The 20,456-nt window shown below is 37.7% G+C and overlaps 1 protein-coding gene and 1 long non-coding RNA gene across 2 annotated transcripts in view; one reads left to right on the top strand and one right to left on the bottom strand.

Moving 5' to 3' along the window:
- Positions 1-10,541, bottom strand: part of CAPN9 (calpain 9) — a 66,940-nt gene extending 56,399 nt beyond the window's left edge. Inside the window, exon 1 of the mRNA XM_074223040.1 lies at positions 10,252-10,541. Coding sequence (XP_074079141.1) covers positions 10,252-10,464 — 213 coding nt within the window. The 5' untranslated portion in view covers positions 10,465-10,541. The remainder of the gene's footprint in view (positions 1-10,251) is intronic.
- Positions 1-20,456, top strand: part of LOC141513329 (uncharacterized) — a 63,243-nt gene that overhangs the window by 11,233 nt on the left and 31,554 nt on the right. The window lies entirely within an intron of this gene.

Genomic DNA, 20,456 nt, shown 5'->3' with positions numbered 1-20,456 from the left:
TTTCTAGTTTTACTGCATTCTTGTTTACATTGTGAGAAATATCCCTTGAGGTCGAATCAAGGGTGGAGGGACCAGTCTGTAAAATGATCTTGTTTCTTTTCTTTCTTTCTCCATAGGGCTGTGTTGTGTTTAACAAAGAGGTGGTACTTAGAAGGTACAACTGGTCCCAGTTCAAGCTGCTGTGTTTGCTGTTGGGGCATGTACCCAGCTCTTGGTGTGGGCAGCATGCTACCAAGGAGGAGGAACCTTTCTTAGTGATTATGGGAATAGCAACCTCACTTGAAAACACATAGGCCATTTATTTTGGAGAAATTCCAACTCCTTTTCAGCTAATAGGCCCCAAACCTTTCAGCCAACTTATGAGGCAATTGCACTTTTTGGAGACATACACATTTTCTAGGCTATAAGGTTTCATATAGTAATTGCATTTGGAAGTATTTGCTATGATAGCTTGCATTGCTTTAGTAATTTTCAAATTGCAAAGTATTTTTCCCCCCAATAACCCTATGACATAGGTAAAACAAGGATTATTTTAAAAAACCCCAAGGATTATTATTTCCATTTTAGAGTTAAAGAAACTGAGGCTCTTAAAGGTTCGGTGACTTGTCCAGCCATAATAGCTATTAAATAATCTGAGGTGGGATTCACATTCAGATTTGTTCATTCCAAGGCCTATGCTCTATTGTGCCAGGATATTTTTATGGAAAATATGAATGGCCTGAAAATTGAAGGCCAAGAAGTAAAAATCTGTGATTTGGACTCAATTACAGCTATCATCTTCAAAACACTGTTGTGAAGTAGGTAAGTGGTATTTTCCATATGAAAAAAACTGAGCAGCCCAACAACTACCCTATGACTTCTCTACATTCACAAAAGGAGGTGACTAGAACTTATCCTGAGTTACATTAATAGTTGACAGAGTGTATAGAATTCTGGGCCTGAAGTCAGGAAGACCCGAGTTCAAATCCAGCTTCAGATACTTATTAGATGCATGTCACTTAACATCTATCTTCTTCTGTTTCCTCAACTGAGAATGTGCATGACAATTAGTAGTGTTCTTTTTCCCTGGCTTGTTGTGAGGATTGAATGAAATAATATTTGTAATAAATTTAGCATAGTGTCTGGCTCTGAGTTGATGTTTAATCATCCTTGTTCCCCTCTCCTCATTCTGAACTCTTGGAATAGTTTGAATGACTGCTGTAGAATCTCACTTTCCTCCAAGACTTAGTTTTGTGACTGATGAGGCACATATTCAGGAAACTGTTTTTATTTTGATCATAAGACGTGAGAAAAGACCCTGGAAGTCATGTAGTCCAGCCAGAAGGAAAAGAGGTTTATTATTTGGGTGAGTAGTGAATTCATAGCTGGTTTAGGAAAACATCTAAACGGCATCTCCCTTAAGAATATGGTGAGGATGAGCTGTTGGGGAAAAAAGGCAAAAAGCCTGATCCTGCTGCTCCCATATGGCAAAGTGGACAGATTGATTCATGGAAGTCAGTGGACCTTTGTTCAAGCCCTGGTCTTTCCGTTTCTAACTTGTAGACCTAGGGTAAATTATTTCCCATCTCTTACCATCAGTTTCTTATAATATAATAAGAATGGGGTGGACTAATTCATTTTTAAGATCCTTTTAAGCCCTAGAATGTTTTTCTGACCTAACAGTTCCTGGTACTTAATTTCATTCATATAGTGCTTCCTTACTATGACCCTGTGACAAAGATGATTCAAAGATTATTCTCCCCATAAGTAACTTGCAATGCAGGTAGCATTCTCTCAACAAAGAACCTGTTATACAAAAATATTCTTGTGATTTGCTCATAATCACCCAACTAGTAAATATTGGAGCTGGAGTTCCTTTAGTGAGGCAGTGGATAGAGTATTGGACTTTGAGTTAGGAAGACTCAAATTCACATTCTGTTTCAAATATTTACTAGTTGAAAGTTATTTAACTTCTCTTAGTCTTAGTTTACTCATATGTAAAATGGGGATAATAAATAGTAAATACTATGCTATTGCAAGGTTCCATTGAGGTGTACAAAGCACTTTGCAAATCTGAAAAATGCTTTGTTAATATTATTATTATTTAAACATGGGTCTCCTAGTAGGTCCTCAAAAAATATCTGTTGGAATGAGTCACTAAATGTCCTTGAAATAGTAGCTCAATGTTTCTGAAACCCAATTTTCTCTCATCTGTTGTTTGTCCTTTGTTTTAGAGACCAATGATATCACTGGGTAATGTCTTGACTTGTGGGTGACTTGGATTGAAGTGAGGCAGAGTTGTGCAAAGCCGTCAGCCTTATGCTCTTCTAGAACCACTAAAGTTAAATGGCAAGACCAAAGTCAAGATGACTGGTGATGGCCTGGTATGCAGTAGATGACTATTGTGTCTTTGATGTCTGAATGAGCTCTAAGTGCTCCACTGCACCTTCTTCAGCCATCTTCAAGGCCATTGGAACAAATTATTCTCATCCACTCATTCCACTAAGGGATGTCTTCATATGATTGAGGTAGATAACTAACTGGCTGATGAATTTGAGTCTTGTTGGTTAACCTCAACCTGGTTTAATCCATTTACAGAAGCAGTTTTACCAGAGTATGGCTGCTACTCATACCACAGCTTCTTAGAGTCACAGGTGAACACCAAGATAGAAGATCAACCATGAAAAGATCTTGGCAAATATGCATAAAGGAGGTGAACACTCAAGAAAAAGTATAGCCTACCTGGTTTGCTACAGTATTATGAAAAGTTTGAGAAATAGTTTTTTGAAATCATTCAACAAAGGGAACTTTATATTATGACTCTTGCTTACTTCTTGTCTCCCTAACAAAGTACTCATACTCAATATCAATTTTGTAATCATTTTTTAAGTCTGTTCCTTTGGGGTATGTATAGGAGGAAGATTTCAGAATAGGTTGAAGGTAACATAAGAGTGATGTAGCTTCCCCTGGACAGAAACTTTTATTGTTCATCAGCAAGTCACATGTCACATTTGTCATCTCCAACCCCAGGAAGATCCAGTGACAGCTGGTGTATTAAGTGTCAGCTGAAGCATAAGCTTTTTGCCTCAGAGGTAAGAAATCCTTGCAGTCTTTTTTAGAAGTCTCTGGAGAGGTGAGGGAGGGCAAATGGTAGTCATGTGCCTCCTGTTAGAGACTAATTGGGATCATGGAGTGCCTGAGTGAAGAGAGAAACTAATCAAAGCCATCATTGGTGATAGCTGTAATTGAGCATTTTTCATATGCTATAACTTGTTATCCTCTTTGGATCACAACCTTGTCAAGGGCAGGGATTAAAGTCTAAAGTCTTTTTCAATCTAAGTTCACTCCTATGTTTGACTTCATCAATTTTTTTTATGAACACCTAGTTGTGAATATTTAATGCAAATATTTTTATATGTTGAACTGAAGAATCTTTTTATACTCATTTGCAGTTAGTATTAGAAAGAACTTTATAAATCATGTAAATTCAATTCTCTCACTTTATAATCACAGTAATTATTATTATGGTTAGTATTTACATAGGGTTTAAGATGTACAAAATGCCTTACATATGTCTCATTTGATCCCCCAAAAAACCCTGGGAAGTAGTTATTATTATTACTCTATTTTACTGTTAAGAAAACAGAGGCAAGGGGTGGCTAGGTGGCACAATGGCTAGAGCACTCACCCTGGAGTCAGGAGTAGCTGAGTTCAAATCCAGCCTCAGACACTTAATAATTACCTAGCTGTGTGGACTTGGGCAAGCCACTTAACCCCATTGCCTTGCAAAAACTAAAAAAAAAAAAAAAAAGAAAAGAGAGACAGACAGTAAATGACTTGGTTAGGGTCACACATCTAGTAGGTGATTGAGGGAGAATTTGAATCCAGGTTCTCCTGATTCCGGGTCCAATAAATCCTTTCACTATATCACTTAAATGATTGTAGATTTTTGAAATTGAAGAATTTGGGAATTTGAAGGAATCTTCAATGCCCTGTTGGTCTATCCCACACCTGAAAGGAATCTATGCTTGCAAACCTGACAAATATTAGTCTTTGCTTGAAGCGGGAGGACCCACTTCCTCTCAAGACATTCCATCCCACTTTTAGATAGTACTAATTGTTTGGAGGCACCTAGTGACTAGAGTGCCAGGTCTGGAATTAGGAAGACTTGAACCTTGTTTTACTAAGTGCCACAGGAGTGGGAGTGGATTAGAGACTGGAAAGGATATTTAAGCATTGGCATTTGGTTCAATAAATGGAGACCTTGGTGTATAGGGAGAAACTTTTCTTCCTTGTCTCCTGCCCCTCCCAAGCTCGTCTAGGGAGGATTGAGGGAGTCCAGACAGGGACTCACTACCTGTAGCATTGCTTTTCTTTTTTGGTGGTAATCCAGACTTTCTTGCAACTTAATTTCATATTACTTGATTAAATCCAATGCTCCAGTCTGCCAGAGCTTGTTGGATACTGACCCAATTGTCCATTGTGCTAGTTATCCTTCCCAGATTTCAAAGCTAGGATAAAGATAATACAATTATCTATATTTGATGAGTAACCATGTAAACCTTTTGCCAAGTATAATAAAAATGTTAAACAGCATAGGACCAACCCCAGAAACCTAGGTTATATTACTGAAGGTCTGCCACATTGCCAATGAGCCATTAACAACTCTGAATTTGACCATCCAACAAGCTCTGAATCCATCTAATTACATTATTTAGACCATACCTCTCTTCTCCACAAAATAGTATCATATACTTTACAAACACTTTGCTAAAATCTAGGTAAAGTTATATCTATAGCATTTCATTCATCTACTAGTTTAGTAAGCCTGCCAAAAAAAAAAGGGAACAGAGGCTAGTTTGGCAAACCATGATTTTTTTATAATTACTGCTTCCCTTTCTAGTTATTATCCAATCATCTTTTAAAAGAATTTATCAAAAATTAAAGTCAAGTTCACCAGCATCTAGCTTCAAGACTTTGTTCTCTTTTCTTTTTTAAAAATCAGGGCAATGTTTACCCTTTATCCTTCTTATATCTTCTACTAACACTTCTTTTTTTGTAAAGACAATTGCTTTAAAGTTTTCAAAATGGTTTATATTGATTATCTCTGATTTTTACAACAACTCTGTGGGGTAGGTTCTATTATCTTTATTTTACAAATGGAGAAACTGGAAATTTTAGACTGTGACTTGCCAAGGATCCCAGAGTTAGATAAGCACCTGAGGCAGGATTCAAATTCAGGTGTCTGTGATTCCAATTCCAACTTTATCCCCAAAGTCACGTAACCACTTTTAACAGTCTTTCAAATATTGCTGACAATTTACCTGAGCCAGGTGACTTGAATTCATCAAAAGCAATGAAGTGTTCTCCTCCTTAGTACCTTACTTATTTTGAGTATTGGCTACTTAGAATTATTGTTGGAAATTTTTTTTTTTGCTATTTCCAATGTAAATATCATCTTTCTTCTTAGGAAAGAAATCAAGCAAAAGAAGACTAAGGAGTTCTGCCTTCTCACTATTATCAGTTATCATGATTCTATTTATACCAGGTAACACAGATAGGGAGAACAAGAACCATTAAGTTGAAGTGATTTACATTGGGACTATTAAACTTGGCAGAAACAAAACATGAATAGTCTTTGTTACACCATCTTGCCTCTAATTCTCAAACCATATTCATGAAATGAGTTTCCTAAGTGTGTAGGATTCAATTCCCCTCTTCCTTTTTCTATGAGTCAGTAAGTACACCTAGGTAACAACTGTCCTCACAGATCTGGTGTTGGCCAGGGATGGAAGAGAATAGGCATCTGGGGAAGAGCTTGTGAATGTTGACTTGCATGACCCTATCCTTTGGTGCTTCTATTTGGGATGAGGTCCTTTTCTGCATATGGGGGAGTGATAGAGTATTCCCAAGCTATGGAGAGATCTGAGAGAGGGGTTATAAAAGGACTATGGAAGTCTTCAGCATTAGCTGAATGGGAAATGAAAAGAAGTAGGTTGAACTATCTAGATGGGACATATTGGGAAGAGAAGTATTACATTGGCTAATGGGGAATAAGGTTGAACCTTTTCTGAAAAATTTGCTGGAGAAGGGGGGGGAGGCAGGACCCTAAAGTACTAGTTATGACATTGACTGTGAATTACTTCTTGATGCCTAAAAATATATTTGTTTAACTTTGAGTGGCTTTAATTAAACCAGCTTTCAATATGGCTCTATGGCATGGACACCAAGGCGACTGACCTGATTCTCATATGATCCCAAGTGAGATGCACAACTTATCCATGTTACCTAAGCTAACATTGGTGAGGACAGTTAAAGAAAGTAGTATTTGTAGAGGATAGCCTAGTCTGTTCTAGTCTGCATACCCAGGACTAAAACCACCCCTAGAGAGGTCATCTGGTCTATCCTTTATTTGAAGCATGACTTCCCTCTAGCCATCCTTGTCAAATGTTTGTTAAACTGATTTAAACTGAGTATCATTCAGCTTCTACTTAAAGAGTCTACAGGCCCCTCTCTCCCACCTTGAGAGGTGTGCCATTTTGTTACGATATCTTAATAAAAACCATTTTAATTTAAAAAAAAAAAGTCTGCAAAAGCTTTCCAAAACTGGGAAGCCACATTTCTTAAGACAATTCACTACTCTCTTGGACAGATCTAATTGTTTGAAAGTTTTCTTTAAGAATTCAGTCAAACGTAAAGTATCCTGATGGTGATATTCTTTATCCTTTGGAGAATTCCATTTTGAACTCTTTTATGCTAATTGTAAATCTTGCAACAGTTTTCCTTTATGGTAAGAGTGACTTTGTCTCCTCTTGGCTGATCAAGTTGATGCATGTTAATGTAAATCTGTAGTGCCCTCATCAACTCAGACATTGATTATGAAAATGGATTTCTAGTAGTTCTATTGACCTCAAGTCTCCTCCTCACTCAGATCCATTCTCTTAACCACTAATTTGATTTTTCTGAAATACAAGTCTGATCAGGTCATCTCCCAATAAATTCCAGTAGCTTCCAATTGTCTCCAGGATCAAACACAAACTGTTATGTTTGGCATTCAAAGCCCTTCCTAACCTAATCCCTTTCTACCTTTCCAGTCTTCTTATATCCAATGATATAATATATATCTTATATCTAGATCCAAAGATGGTAGCCTCCTGGCTGTTTCAAGAACAGGACATTTCATCTCTTGACCATGGGCCTTCTCTCTGACTGTCCCCTCATGTCTGGAACCCTCTTCCTCCTCTTGACCTCCTTGGTTTACCTGTCTCCTACAGGAAGCCTTCTCCAACCCCCCCCCCCTTAAGTCCAGTACCTCCCTTCTGTTAATTAGTTTCTGTTTATCCAGTATATATTTCATATTTGTTTGCTTGTTGTATCCCCCATTAGGTTGTAAATCCCTTGGGGCAGGGCCTATCTTTTGCCTCTTTTTCTGTCTTCAAAAACTGTCTTGAGCACAGTTTTTGGCACAAGAGACCTTTTTTTATTGAATTGAATTGAAGTGACTTCCTGCTAATAATGCATAAATTCAGAATCAAAATGGAATTTTAGAGAATGGCTTCATATATTGCCAGAGGGATGAGGCTGCAGAAACAAAGCTGCTTGGTTTTTTATTTCCAGTTCTATTAGAGCATATTGAAAATCTTTATTGTGTTTTCCCAGTTAAATAGCCTTTCATGTTTGTGTAGTGTTTTATGGTCGTATTTAAGTTAGTTCACTGAATTAATGAAGCCAGAAGGCACACGTACTCCCTGTGCTCCTGTGCACACTCATAGACACATTTATACATGCAAGCGTGAAACTTCAGAAGCAATCATTTGAGTTGACATTGGATCTCTTACTGGATAGACCAGAGCTCTCTTTTAGACCATTAACTATCCTAAAAATCCTTTTGAAGGAAGGGTGAAGTATAATGGAATGAGTGCAGGATTTGGGGTCAAAGGGCCTAGATTCAAGTCCTAACATTACCTTTATCAAGTCACTTTACATTCTAAGATCTTAGTTTCCCCATCTACAAAATTAGGGGATTGGGCTAGGTGAACTCTAAGGTCCTTTATTGGCCCTAAAATTATGTTCTTAAGAGGTATCTCCATGTTACACCTGAGTTTTTGAGGTACAGAGAAAATAAGAAATTTGCCCAACATCCCATTACTTAACATGGCAGATTGTAGGGCTTTTTTATCACTGGATGTTTACTGTTCAGTTGTTTTCAGTCACGTCTGACTCCTCATGACTCTACTAATTTTTACAGCTCATTTTACAGATAAGAAAACTGAGGCAAACAGGATGAAGTGACTTTCCTAGAGTTGCACAGCTTATAAGTATCTGAGGTTGGATTTGAACTCAGATCTTCCTGACTCCAGTCCTTGTGTTCCATTCTCTGTGTCACTTAGCTGCTGTACATTGGGTGTAAAAAGGATGGAAGTTATCTTGAGCTCTAAAGTCCCCTTGTTTTTACCACAGGAACCACAGGTAAGAAACTCCATGGATCAGTCAGATCAACCCTGGCTCAGAAATGTATAGTTGCCTAGGACTCTGAAAGTTGTGATTTGCCAGGATATCACAGGTAGTAAAATAGTAAGTAAATAGTGTCAGAGGAGGGATATGACTCAAAGGCCAGCTCTCTCCATCATGCCATTCTCTCTGACTATGTCTCTGTCTCTATCTCTCTATATATCTCTGTTTCTCTCTGTCTCTCTTTTTCTGTGTTTCTGTCTTTATATCTCTGTGTCTTTGTCTCTGCTTCTCTGTCTGTCTTTATCTCTGTTTCTGTATTTCTGTCTTTGTCTCTCTCTTTCTCTGTCTCTCTCTATCTCTCTCTCCTCCCCTCCAAAATTCAAAATGGGAAATACTGACATCAGACCCATTCATATTATAAGTATTTCAAACTGATAGGGACTGTGTACATTATCTGATCCAATTCCATTTTTTTGAGATGAGAAAATAGATCATTTTTAAATTCAGAGGATGAGTACAATCTCATAAATTCTCATTAACTCCATGCAGGATAACAAAGTGAATGAATGTTCTGTTCCTCTATCATGTTCACACTTAAGATAGCTAGGTGGCACAATGAATAAAGTACTGACTTGGAGTATGGAAGAACTGAGTTCAAATCCTAATGAAGATTCTTATTAGCTATATGACCTTTGACAAGACACTTAATTTCTCAACCTCAGTTTCCTCACCTATAAAATGGGCATGAAAAGAGCCTCTCTTCCCTCCTCCTATCCAGGGTTGTTATGAAGATAAAATTAAACACCATATAAAAATGATATGCAGTCTAGTTATTACTAGGGGAAACCAAGACCTGGGTGTAGTCACCCTAGGGATAGATTGTGTACCTGATGCAACTCGAAGTGGGTGACCTAGGACAGATATAGATCAGTTGTCAACAAGAACCCCTCCCAGACCAGCATACACCCAAGGGGAGTGAAGGATCACATCATGAGCAGGAAAAACCAATCCACTGTCATCTGGAGTAACAAATATTACTATTTCATATCAAGCACCTTCTGTTAGGAGATGTCCCTGAAACTTGGAGTAAATTTTCTTTCTAAGACTCTGGGTCCAAGACCTCATCCTCTGTCTCAGAGATTGTTCTGGACCCTACTTTGCTGCACAGCCTCTGAATCTCCCCAAGGAATAGGGAAACAGTAGATCCAAGCCCCCCCCCCCGGATCTTGAAACTCTCCTATATTCCCAATAGAAAATACAAGCAGCTACTGCATTATAATTCTACAACTCTTTCTCCATACTGATTGAAGAGTGTTTCCCATAACCTTGTGTCCTTTCTATAGTTTATTCCAGAAAATGGAAGTGGGGTTGGGGAAGAAGGCTTCCTTTTCTTTTTATTTTCAGCAAGACAGGCTAAAGTTTTTCTATTTACATTTTTAAAAATAATCAACTATTTTTGCTACACATTTGCCCTACCCCTTTCTAAACCATCACAACTCTTTGCCACAAGGTCCTCAGTCACAGACATACAGCAGATGCTCTGCAATGATTATTTCAAAGGAGTGTGGAATCTTCACCTGCCCTGTTGCTTGCTGTCTTCCTATCTTTAGAATACAAAGTTTCAGAACCAAGATTTGGCTAAATCACAGTTATCAATGGATCCCTTCATTGCTCATCCCTTCTCCCTGTGACAGTATCTCCCACTTCCTCACTTTGATTTGAAAACTCTGGAGAGACCCCCCCCCCATATTCTGATCTAGTTACCTGAACACACAATCCAGGTGTCCTTCATTCTTTCCCTGTTCCCTCTGCACTTACCCCTGGACGTTTCCACACAAAAGGTATGGGGGGCCTCTCACTGAAGAAAAGGGAGGTGTTGTTGGCTGGAAAGTCCCCATCTTCAAACAGGATGCCCTTCTGTAGACACTCCTGTTTCAGCTGTTCATAGGTTTGACCTGAGGAGTGGGTAACACGTGAATCCTTGGGGACTGCATGTTCCCGGGGTCCTGGGGCCTTGTAGGAGTAAGGCATGGCACTTTCAGATACTGCCCTGAAGCTCTCTGCTCCCACAGATAAGGTCTGGAGGCTGGTAATAAATGATAAAGGATATGAAGGAGGCAAAAGTATTTGCTCCAAGTCAATGATGAATTAGTGAGTCCAATAGAAATGAACCTCAAGGCAATGAATGAGTTTAGTCTCTCTTGGCACCCTTCTTTCCTGAGCAATGGGACACACCCACAGAATAAACTGGAGAGTGTGTGTTTGACCACTCAGGGGACGTCTATAATTCTCTGAATTCCTTCTGTAACTAGAATAATATAATAGGCAGAAAGGCAGCACCCTTCTGCTTAATGGACTTATGTGGGAAAGAAAGTAATATTTGCTTGATGGGAGGAGGAGAGCAAAAAGTCAAGTCCAAACAGAAGCTGGTAAAGTGGCAGTTATTTTCTCACAATGATGGTGGGGTGAGAGTGGTCTGGGATGTGCCCTTTACATGAGTAATGATGTCTGTTAGATCATACAATCTTAGTTGGGTACATTCTCTTAGAGTGTTATATCCCCTGTCATCCTATGTGATGATCAACAGTGGATATTGCAGTGTGAACTCTCATTAGATAAGGACATTTTAAAAATTCATTTTTAAAAATTTTGAGTTTCAAATTCTTTAACTCCCTTAAACCTACACTCATTTAGAAAGCAAACAAAATGATATTCATCATGCATGTTTTCTAATTATCCATGCTACTAGGAAGGAAAGAAAATTTTAAAAGATTAAAAATTTAAATTTAAAAAAGAAGGAAAGAAAATTAAAGTGGAAAAAAGTATGTTTCAATCTGTACTCATAGTTCATCTATTCTTCTTTTGGAGATGAATAGTATTTTTCATCATGAGTCCTTTGGATTGTCTTGGATCATTATATTGATCAGAGTAGCTAAGTATTTCACAGTTAATCATAATTACAATATTGTTATTACAATTTATCTCCTTGTTCTACTAACTTCTCTTTGCTTCAGTTCAAAAGAATCTTGCTAGGTTTTTCTGAAACTAGCCCTTTTGTCATTTCTTATAGCACCTCACAATCATAATCCACAATCTGCTATCCCCCAATTGATGGACAACTCTATAGTAACATTTCTAACATGTCTGTGAGAGTGATAAAAAACAGGATGGTCCAAGAGGAAGAAAATGAAGAGACTTGACATAGAAGGAAGAGAGAAGAGAAAAACGAATATAACTTCCCATAGCTGAAGGTAACTAAACAAGCACCACCTTAGAGCTGTAACTAAACTGGAGTGATAGAATAATTGACCGAGGATGCTTGAAATTTAGAAGGTGCTAACATATGCTCCTTTAAAAATTAAAACAATTAATGAGTTAGGTTGGCACCTCACATAGGGTTCATGCTTTATCTCAGAGCACTGTTGGCTCACTGTAACTACTCTTCATGGTGATCACTTAGCTGTGGTCCACAGCATTCATCTGTAGTAAAATCTCTCCCACCCCCTCATCTAGACCATGGGTTGCCTCCTCTGATAGTCCCATTGTCTCTGCTAAAGCCTACTAAAGACATATTTTTATCAAATCCTGGGATCAAATGAGATGACAAAACCCTACTTACTTCCACCACAGCTTTATTTCCTACCTTATTCCTCTCTCAACTTCCTCCTCAAGGAGATCTTCATAGCATAAGGGCATGGGCTAGAGGCATAGGGGCCTAAGGGCATGAAGGACAGACTACCCTTCTACTATCATGATTAAACCCAACTAACCTTCAATAAAGGGGCAGCCAAGACCAGTGTACTACCCACCCCACCCATCCTGAAATATGAATGAGTACAAAGGCTTGAACAAAAGTCATCAATACCCAAATAAGGCAAAGGCATCAGCCACCATGACACCTCACAACATTCTGACTTTCCAGGTGAGTTTCTTCTAGCTGAGTTCCTCACTTCTTCCCTCAGTAACTTGTTATACCAAGGTCTTTGTCTCTTCTCACTCTCCCATGGTCTCCCAAGTGCTTTCCCTTGGGATTTAGTTATCTGAGTTTAAGGTCTCATCCTGAACTCAAATGAAGTTGACTTCAAAAGTTGTTTTGAAAATGAATTTTTGTTTTTACTTTTTTCTGACATGTCTTGCGGAGCTTGCTCCAAATGTCAGAATTCTAATTACAGTTCTATATTCTTTCAGAAGTTGTAGTAGCACCACTATTTGTCTAAAGTAGCCACCCAAAAAAACAAATGACCATAATGCAATTCCAATCTGAAAAGAGAGTCCTATAGACTTTGAGATCCCAGTGGTTGTCAAAGAAGCCTCTGTTTGTTTGGTAGACAAGTCAATAACAGGGTTAAGTGACTAATACATGGTCCCACAGCTAATAAGATTCAAGTATCTGAGACTGGATTTGAACTCAGGTCATCCTGACTCCAGGACTGGCTCTGGTCCCTATCTGGCCATTGGACCCAAATGGCTCTGAAAGAGAAGGTGAAACTGGTGACAGTACAGCACCCCCTCACTCAAATTCAATACATAGGCATGACATGGCATCATTTCCCTGATATCATTATTTTCTTTGAGAAAGAAGGACAAACATTATCAGAGAAGTCAATATACTTTATTCTTCAGCTCCCGGTACTGTGTTATGATGATGAACTTGTCCCTTCATGGAACCTGAGGCACAGGAAGAGGTAGTTTTGAAAAATGACTGATAAAAATAATAGTCTGTTTTTATTTTCTTTTAATATAAATACTGAGAGGCAGGGTGGCTCAGTAGATGCAATAATAACCTTAGACTCAGGAAGGTCTAAATTCAAATCTAGCCTCAGACACTAGTTACATGACCCAGAGCAAGTACTTAACTCTATCAACCTCAGTTGTAAAAATAGGGATAATAATATCACCTTACTCCCAGAGAATTGAAAGAAATGATTATTTCTCTTTTGTATTAATAACTCACTATTGAATTGAATAATTCATAAAATTTTTCTGCTTTTCTACTTCCTCATCCAGAAAATAACCCTTGTGGGAAATCCCATCCAGGAAAGTTAAGATCTAATCAAAGACTGCATAGAAGTTCTAAGTTTGAGTAAATTGATAGATTACTGTTCATTATGCTTTACTCAAAAAGATCTGGGAAAATATGGATTCTTACTTTTGTCAGATGGGTGATATGGAAATTGATGTCTCTTTGACCAAGAGTTGGACGTTCAGTATCGTGTACTTCAAGACCCTCATTGAATAAATCCACCTCTTATTGTAATATTCACTCTCATTAATTGTTAAACAATCAGAGTTGATTGCTACCCTCAGAAAAACCCACTCTTCCAAAGGTAAACAAACTGTAAGTGGTCACTGGTCTAAGAGAGACAGTCAAATGATCATTCCTTTTATTAATAACATGCTAACATTATTAATAAAATGGATAATTAACCAGAAATATTATCTCTTGAACTTTTTAAACATCATAAAATGTTGAGGATCAAACGAGATAATATTTCAAAGCACAGAGCCTACCCCATAACAAATACTTATATTTGCCCCTTCATCACCACCACCCCTTATCAATTTTATAATACTATGATGTCACTTGCTGAGTAGGTCAGAAAACTTTCAGTAAAATCCAGGGACTCAGGGTGGCCAGATGGCATAGTGGATAAAGCACTGGCCCTGGAGTCAGGAGTACCTGGGTTCAAATCCGGTCTCAGACATTTAATAATTGCCTAGCTGTGTGGCCTTGGGTAAGCCACTTAACCCCATTTGCCTTGCAAAAACCTAAAAAAAAATCTAGAGACTCATGTAGGGTTTTGAACAAATGATAGACTCAAGCAGGTCCCAAGAACCTGAAAACAACAGTGGAATGGTATACTTAGAAGCTTGGAGGCTAGAATATTAGACCTGGAGAGGAATTAAAGATCATTTAATGCAATTTACATTCCAGTGCCAGAATCCCATCCACAGCATCTCTGACAAATCCCAGGAAGAAATTTCAGGGAAAAAAAACTCCACTTTCAGATAGTGACATTTTCTGCACTAGAAAAACTCTCTAAATATGATCTAATTGAACATCAACTTTCCTCAACAGCTCTTCCAATTGGTCAATGATTATCCCAGTTTTCCTCCTGGGAAAAATGAAGCCTAAAGAGGGAGGAGTAATTTTTCTAAGGTGAATCAAATTTGGGATTTGGAAGGTGTTGGGTTAACTTGGCAGGAAAATACAACAATACAAAAAACCTAAGGTCACCACTATATTCCAGTCTCCAAATAGGAATTTAGCATTGATGCAACTTCACAAACCACAAGAGCTTAGGGAATTTCTGCTCAAAGGACTCTGTTAGACCCATACCATCAAACAATAGCTGCCTCAATCAGTCCCCTTCCTCAGCTTCCATATATCACCTGTCCTCATCTCATATTTCAAGCTCTCCTTGGGGAGACTTTCTTCTTGCTCTATTTCCCTCATATCCTTTCCTGACTGGATGTTGGAACCATGGGCCCTGGGGCCACATTACATTTGTGACAGCAGTCAAATGAGTCTCTCTCAAAAGGATCCAGCTGCCAGCATCTTGGCTCCCCATGAGCCCAGTGAGGCAATGCCGCTTGGAGCTGATTAAGGGCACCATGCAGGAGAGCAGGTGCAGTGGCATAAAGAACATTTATTTCTGGTGACATTTGTATCTGGGAGAAAAGAACATCAGCATTTATTGCACTCTCCCTCCAAAGACCCAGCTGCATAGAGAGGGGACCCCAAAGCTAAATCCAATGCTGTCAGAAAGCTATATGGGTGTTCCTATTATTTAATGCTTTACAGCCCCTGTGTGGTTTATATTTCCATTAATCACTCCTCACAGTAACTTCAGGGTCCACAGGAGTACCATTCTTAAGAGTTTAGTCTGTCCTTGAGGACTAGAGGAATTGAGCTGTTGGCTTCCTAAGGCCTTGTTATTCTTCTAGAGTTGTGTCATCTAGATGATCCTTGAATAATATTTTCATTCCTGGGGAAAGTTGAAAGACTCCAAAGGAGAGAACATAGCAAGAGGACTAACAAAGATTTGAATGGAATTTGAGTCAGAAACTCTGAATTCAAATCCTGATTCTGATTATTTCAAGTTTCCCCAGACTTAGGCAAGTGATAAGGACCTTAGCTTACTCATTTATAAAATGAAGAAGCTGTCTCTCCTAGGTTTAATAGCCTGTGAATAATACATGCTCCATCCTCTCAAGCTACTAATGTCCCCTTCTCCCTGAAATGAATTTATATTTACTTTATATTCTATTTTGCATATACAGCCATACATGTTTTCTCTCCAATAGAATGTAAATCCCTTTAGGGAGAGTCTCATTTTTTTCACCTCAGTCAACACTTGAGTTTTAAATTTAGTTGGATGAATCATTTATATATCACTAACTCCTGCCCTCCCTCAGCATCCTTCCCTCATATTCTATTCCGTTGCCTGGACAGAGAATGAGGAGAACAATTTCAGTAGTTCTATTTTACAGGTTGCTGGACCTAACTCAGCATCTGAGTTCAATTCCCACAATATGCTGAAGGGATTGTCATCAAGAGATAGTTTCTATTCTTTAGAGGAAAAATGCTGCCAGATTGATAGTTTTATCATTGGAGGGGATGGGCTCTTCATTCTTTAATAAGTTCAACTCTGTCATCAATTGTAAGAGCAAAGTCCATAGATGTGAATGATGGTCAGCTGTGAAGTCCTCACAGGGACCATTTATTATTTTAGCTATGTTTTTTTTTCCTTTGAGCAGCTGACAACCACCTCAACAATATAGTTTCCAGTTTCTAAATCCATTGACTTGCAGCAGCCCATAACAGGGACTTGTGCACCTGGGTGGTCTTGACTTAAAACCAACTTGTTTTGTCCTTTCTAATCTATTTTCTATACCAGAAAAATGTTATATCTAAAACAATGATTTTTTTTAGGTTTTTATATCATAATGAGGAAGAATTAAGTGTGAGGCATAGGGTAGCAGAAAGATCATGGTATTAATTTTTTTTTTTTTGGTTTTGCAAGGCAATGGGGTTGTGACTTGCCCAAGGTCACCCGGCTAGGTAATTCTTAAGTGTCTGAGGCCGGATTTGAACTCAGGTACTCCTGACTCCAGCGCCGGTGCTCTATCCACTGTGCCACCTAGCCACCCACGTGATATTAATTACTACTGTTAACTGATCAGTCAATCAACAAGCATTTGTTAATCATCTTTTTTGCCCCAGGAACCTTGTTAAGAGTTAGAGTCAAAGACAAAACAAAACAAAACAAAACAGTTCCTTCTCTCAAGGAACTTCCCCTAGATTAAAGAAGTAACATACATTCACATAAATAGGTATATAAATAAAAGATATATTCAAAGTAAAACCCATGTCTTGGGGGGAAGAATGTAGTAAGACATTAATAGGGGGAGATAGGAAAATCTGCATGGGAAGACAGATGTGAGGAGGGCATACATTCCAGGTTACGTGATAACCTATGTAAAACCATGAAGATCAGAGATGAAATACCATAGGGAAGAGACATCAGGGTGAAGAAGAGTAATTTATAATAAACTTGGAAAGGGAGACCAGGCTAAGGTTATGAAGGGCTTTAAAAGCTGATTTTTGTCCCACAAATAACCAGAGGAAATAGCTACCTGTCTTCTGTTCTAACATTCCCTGGAATTTAACCTAAAGTAACCTCCTAGCATAGTTTTGATTGTATATAGTCTCACTGATTCTCTCTGCCTCTCAGCGTTTTTAAGAATGCTGAGTTTTCAAACTTTCTCTGCAGACTGCTTGGAAACAAACAAACCAATAAAAATAAATAAAGGAAGTTGGCTGATAATCTCATCTGAAGTACAGTGCCAATCTTACTTTTTGATAGAATATAATAATAGAGTACCTAGATTAACTGAAGTCACAAGATCTGGATGAGCCTCCTCCTAAATTATTTTAAAAAACAAACTGAAGGAACTGATTTCTGAGCCACTCACAGTGATCTTTAAAGGATTTTGGCAAATGGGAGAGTTGCTAGAGGCCGAATGTTCCAATATCTAAAAAAAGGAGAAGTAGAATCTATGAGTTAAGGCCAGTGAGTTTGATTCCATTTGGGGCAAAAGTCAAGAATATATTTGCTTACACAAATACCCTTTGTTTCCTTCTCCTCTTTCCTTTGCTGTAAAAGCAGTAGGGCTTAGGACTCAGGGAGCAAAAAACAAAGTGATATGACACAGTAAAAGCAGAGCTGGGTGGTCCCTTGATCAAGGAAAAGCATTAGAGTCATAAGAAAAGGATGCAAGAATAATAGTGTTATTGCACCTTGTTTAGGCTGCCTGTGGATTTAACTAACTATGCTCTGTAATGAATTAAGTATGGCCACATAAGATCAAAAGTACTCTCCAATAAGCAAACCTCTTGAATGCTAGTACAGTATGAACTGTATTCATACTGTATCCCAAATTCCTTTTCCTAAGTCATATGAACCAGAGTACCTGTGTCTACTACATTGAGGTAAATGGAAAATCAAAATTCCAGAATCATGTGGGAACTATGATTGTAGTCTTTTGCTTGCTTAAGACAGACTGTCTATGTCCTAGAAGTTCATTTTGCCTATGTTCTAAGTGTATTTTGATTCTATATCTGGTGAGGCTTCTGGATTCTAGGAGTTTACTGAGCTCACAGGCATTTTATTGTTATTATTATTATTATATTATTATTTAATATATTACTTTTATTACACATTTGTTCTCTAGCTATTAAGTACAATTTATTTACATATTATTTCTATTCTCAGGAAAGTCTCTGCTTACAGAATTCTGACATGACAGACTACTTCACTAGGAGATTCAATTTTATTACACCATGACTGCATTACTAATATTTGTTGCAATGCTACAGCTCAAAAGGGGGTTGGGTTAGGCCATCAATGGGGCCATAGAGATAATTTTGATTGGGTAGATCTTCAAACACACACACACACGCACGCACGCACACACACACACACACACACACACACACACACACACACAAACACATACATAAACTCTTTAGATAGTAAGTGACAATCTTTTAGAGAGGCACGATGCTAAAAGTTATTAGTTCACTGACCCCATGGCAAGCAGAGAAAATAAAATGTTGACCTGGCACTTCTACCCTAGTATGGTATGCACAAATCAATAGAGGATGAGACTCTTCAATGAGTAGCTAATAGCATCTCCTGGTGGTTAAATAGTACAGGGATGATAAATGAAATCTTGAAAAGGGAAGCAGTAATTATTATTAGGCCGATTATATGGTATAGTGGATAGTCCTAGAATCAGGAGGACCTGAGTTCAAATTTGACCTTGAATACTTTACTAGTATTGGGTAATTCTCTTTACTCTGATTTCCTCATATCTCTTCTGGTAATCCTTGAGAACAAAGGACAATCAGTTATTACAAAGAACATGACTTCATCAAGATTAAGTCATGTCAGACATATTTCATTTCTTCTTTTGACAATGCTATTTGAGTGATAGCTAAGAAAAATTCTGTAGACATGGTTTTAGCAAAGCATTTAACAAAATTACTCAAACTTATTCTCATGGCAAGTCTTGTAGAGGAATGATAGCACAATTATTTAGATTCAGAACTAGTTGAATGGCCAGACTTTAAAAATTGTCATCTGTGGCTACACACACACACACACACACACACACACACACACACACACACACACACACACATTCAGTGACTTAGATAAAGATGCAGATGTCAAAATTTTCCATTTTGAAAATAACACAATATTTGGAGTGATGAAAATAAAACAAAAAAATTTAAACATGACAAATTTTATGTTGAATCTCATTAAATAAATTAAATAACAATTTTCTTAAAGTCACTGATTTGAGTTCAAAAAGTAAATTCCATGCCTGCCTGCTTACTAATTTACTTAGCGTCTTTTAAGTCCCAATTAAATTCTCATCTTTTATAGGAAGACTTTCTCAGTTCCTCTTAATTCTAGTGCCTTTTCTCTGATAATTATTTATTATTTATCCCGCTTATAGCTTACTTTGTATATATTTGTTTGCACTTATCTCCTCTATTAGCTCTGAAGTTCAGGAACTATCTTTTGTCTCTTTATAGCCAGCACAATGTTTGGCATAGTAGGAGATTAATAAAAGTTTATTGACTGATTGATAGTAATTCTTTTAAAAAAGATCTAAGGGTTTTGTGGACTGCAAGCTCAATATGGGTCAGTAATGTCATATGATAGAAAAAAATCAATGTGAGCCTATGCTATATTAGAAAAAATATAGCATCACAGACTAGGGAAACTGGCTTTTCTCCTCTGCCATGGTCAGACCATTTCTAAAATATTGGGTTCTACTCTGAGTCCCATAGTTTAGGAAAGACATTATTTTTTACAAATCATTTATATTTTCCCCAATTATATATAATGACAATTTTTAGCATTCATTAAAAAAACTGAATTCTAAATTCTTTTCCTCTTTCTCTCCCTTCTCTCCTTGAGAAGGCAAACAATTTTGTAATAGGTTATGCATGTGCAGCTATGCAAAACATAATCATGTTGTAAAAGAAGACAGACCAAAAAATAATTCAAGAATGATAAAAATAATTTTTTAAAAGTATGCTTCAAAATGTATTCAGATTTCTTCAGGTCTTTCTCTGGTAGTTTATAGCATTTTTCATTGTCCTTCAGAATTGTATTACTGAGAGAAGCTAAGTCATTCAGAGTTGCATATCAAACAATATTGTTGTTATTATGTACACTGTTCTCCTGGTTCTGTTCACTTCACGTCGTGTCAGTTTATTTAAGTCTTCCCAGGTTTTTCTGAAACTATCCTGTTTGTCATTTCTTTGAGCACAATAGTATTCTATCAACTAGGAAGGACATTGTTAAGTTGAAGAGCATTCAGAAGAGAGCAACCAGAAAGGATTTGTTTTTTTTTTTTTTTTTTGTAAATACCTGTAATCCATTCTATATGATTGTCTGAGTCCTAGACCTGACAGATAAACAAGCCATTAATAGTGTTTT

This window comes from Macrotis lagotis, chromosome 2, assembly GCF_037893015.1.
Source record: "Macrotis lagotis isolate mMagLag1 chromosome 2, bilby.v1.9.chrom.fasta, whole genome shotgun sequence".
Classification (NCBI taxonomy): domain Eukaryota; kingdom Metazoa; phylum Chordata; class Mammalia; order Peramelemorphia; family Peramelidae; genus Macrotis; species Macrotis lagotis.
Note: the sequence above shows the minus strand (reverse complement) of the source record. Positions and strands in the feature narration are given on the sequence as shown.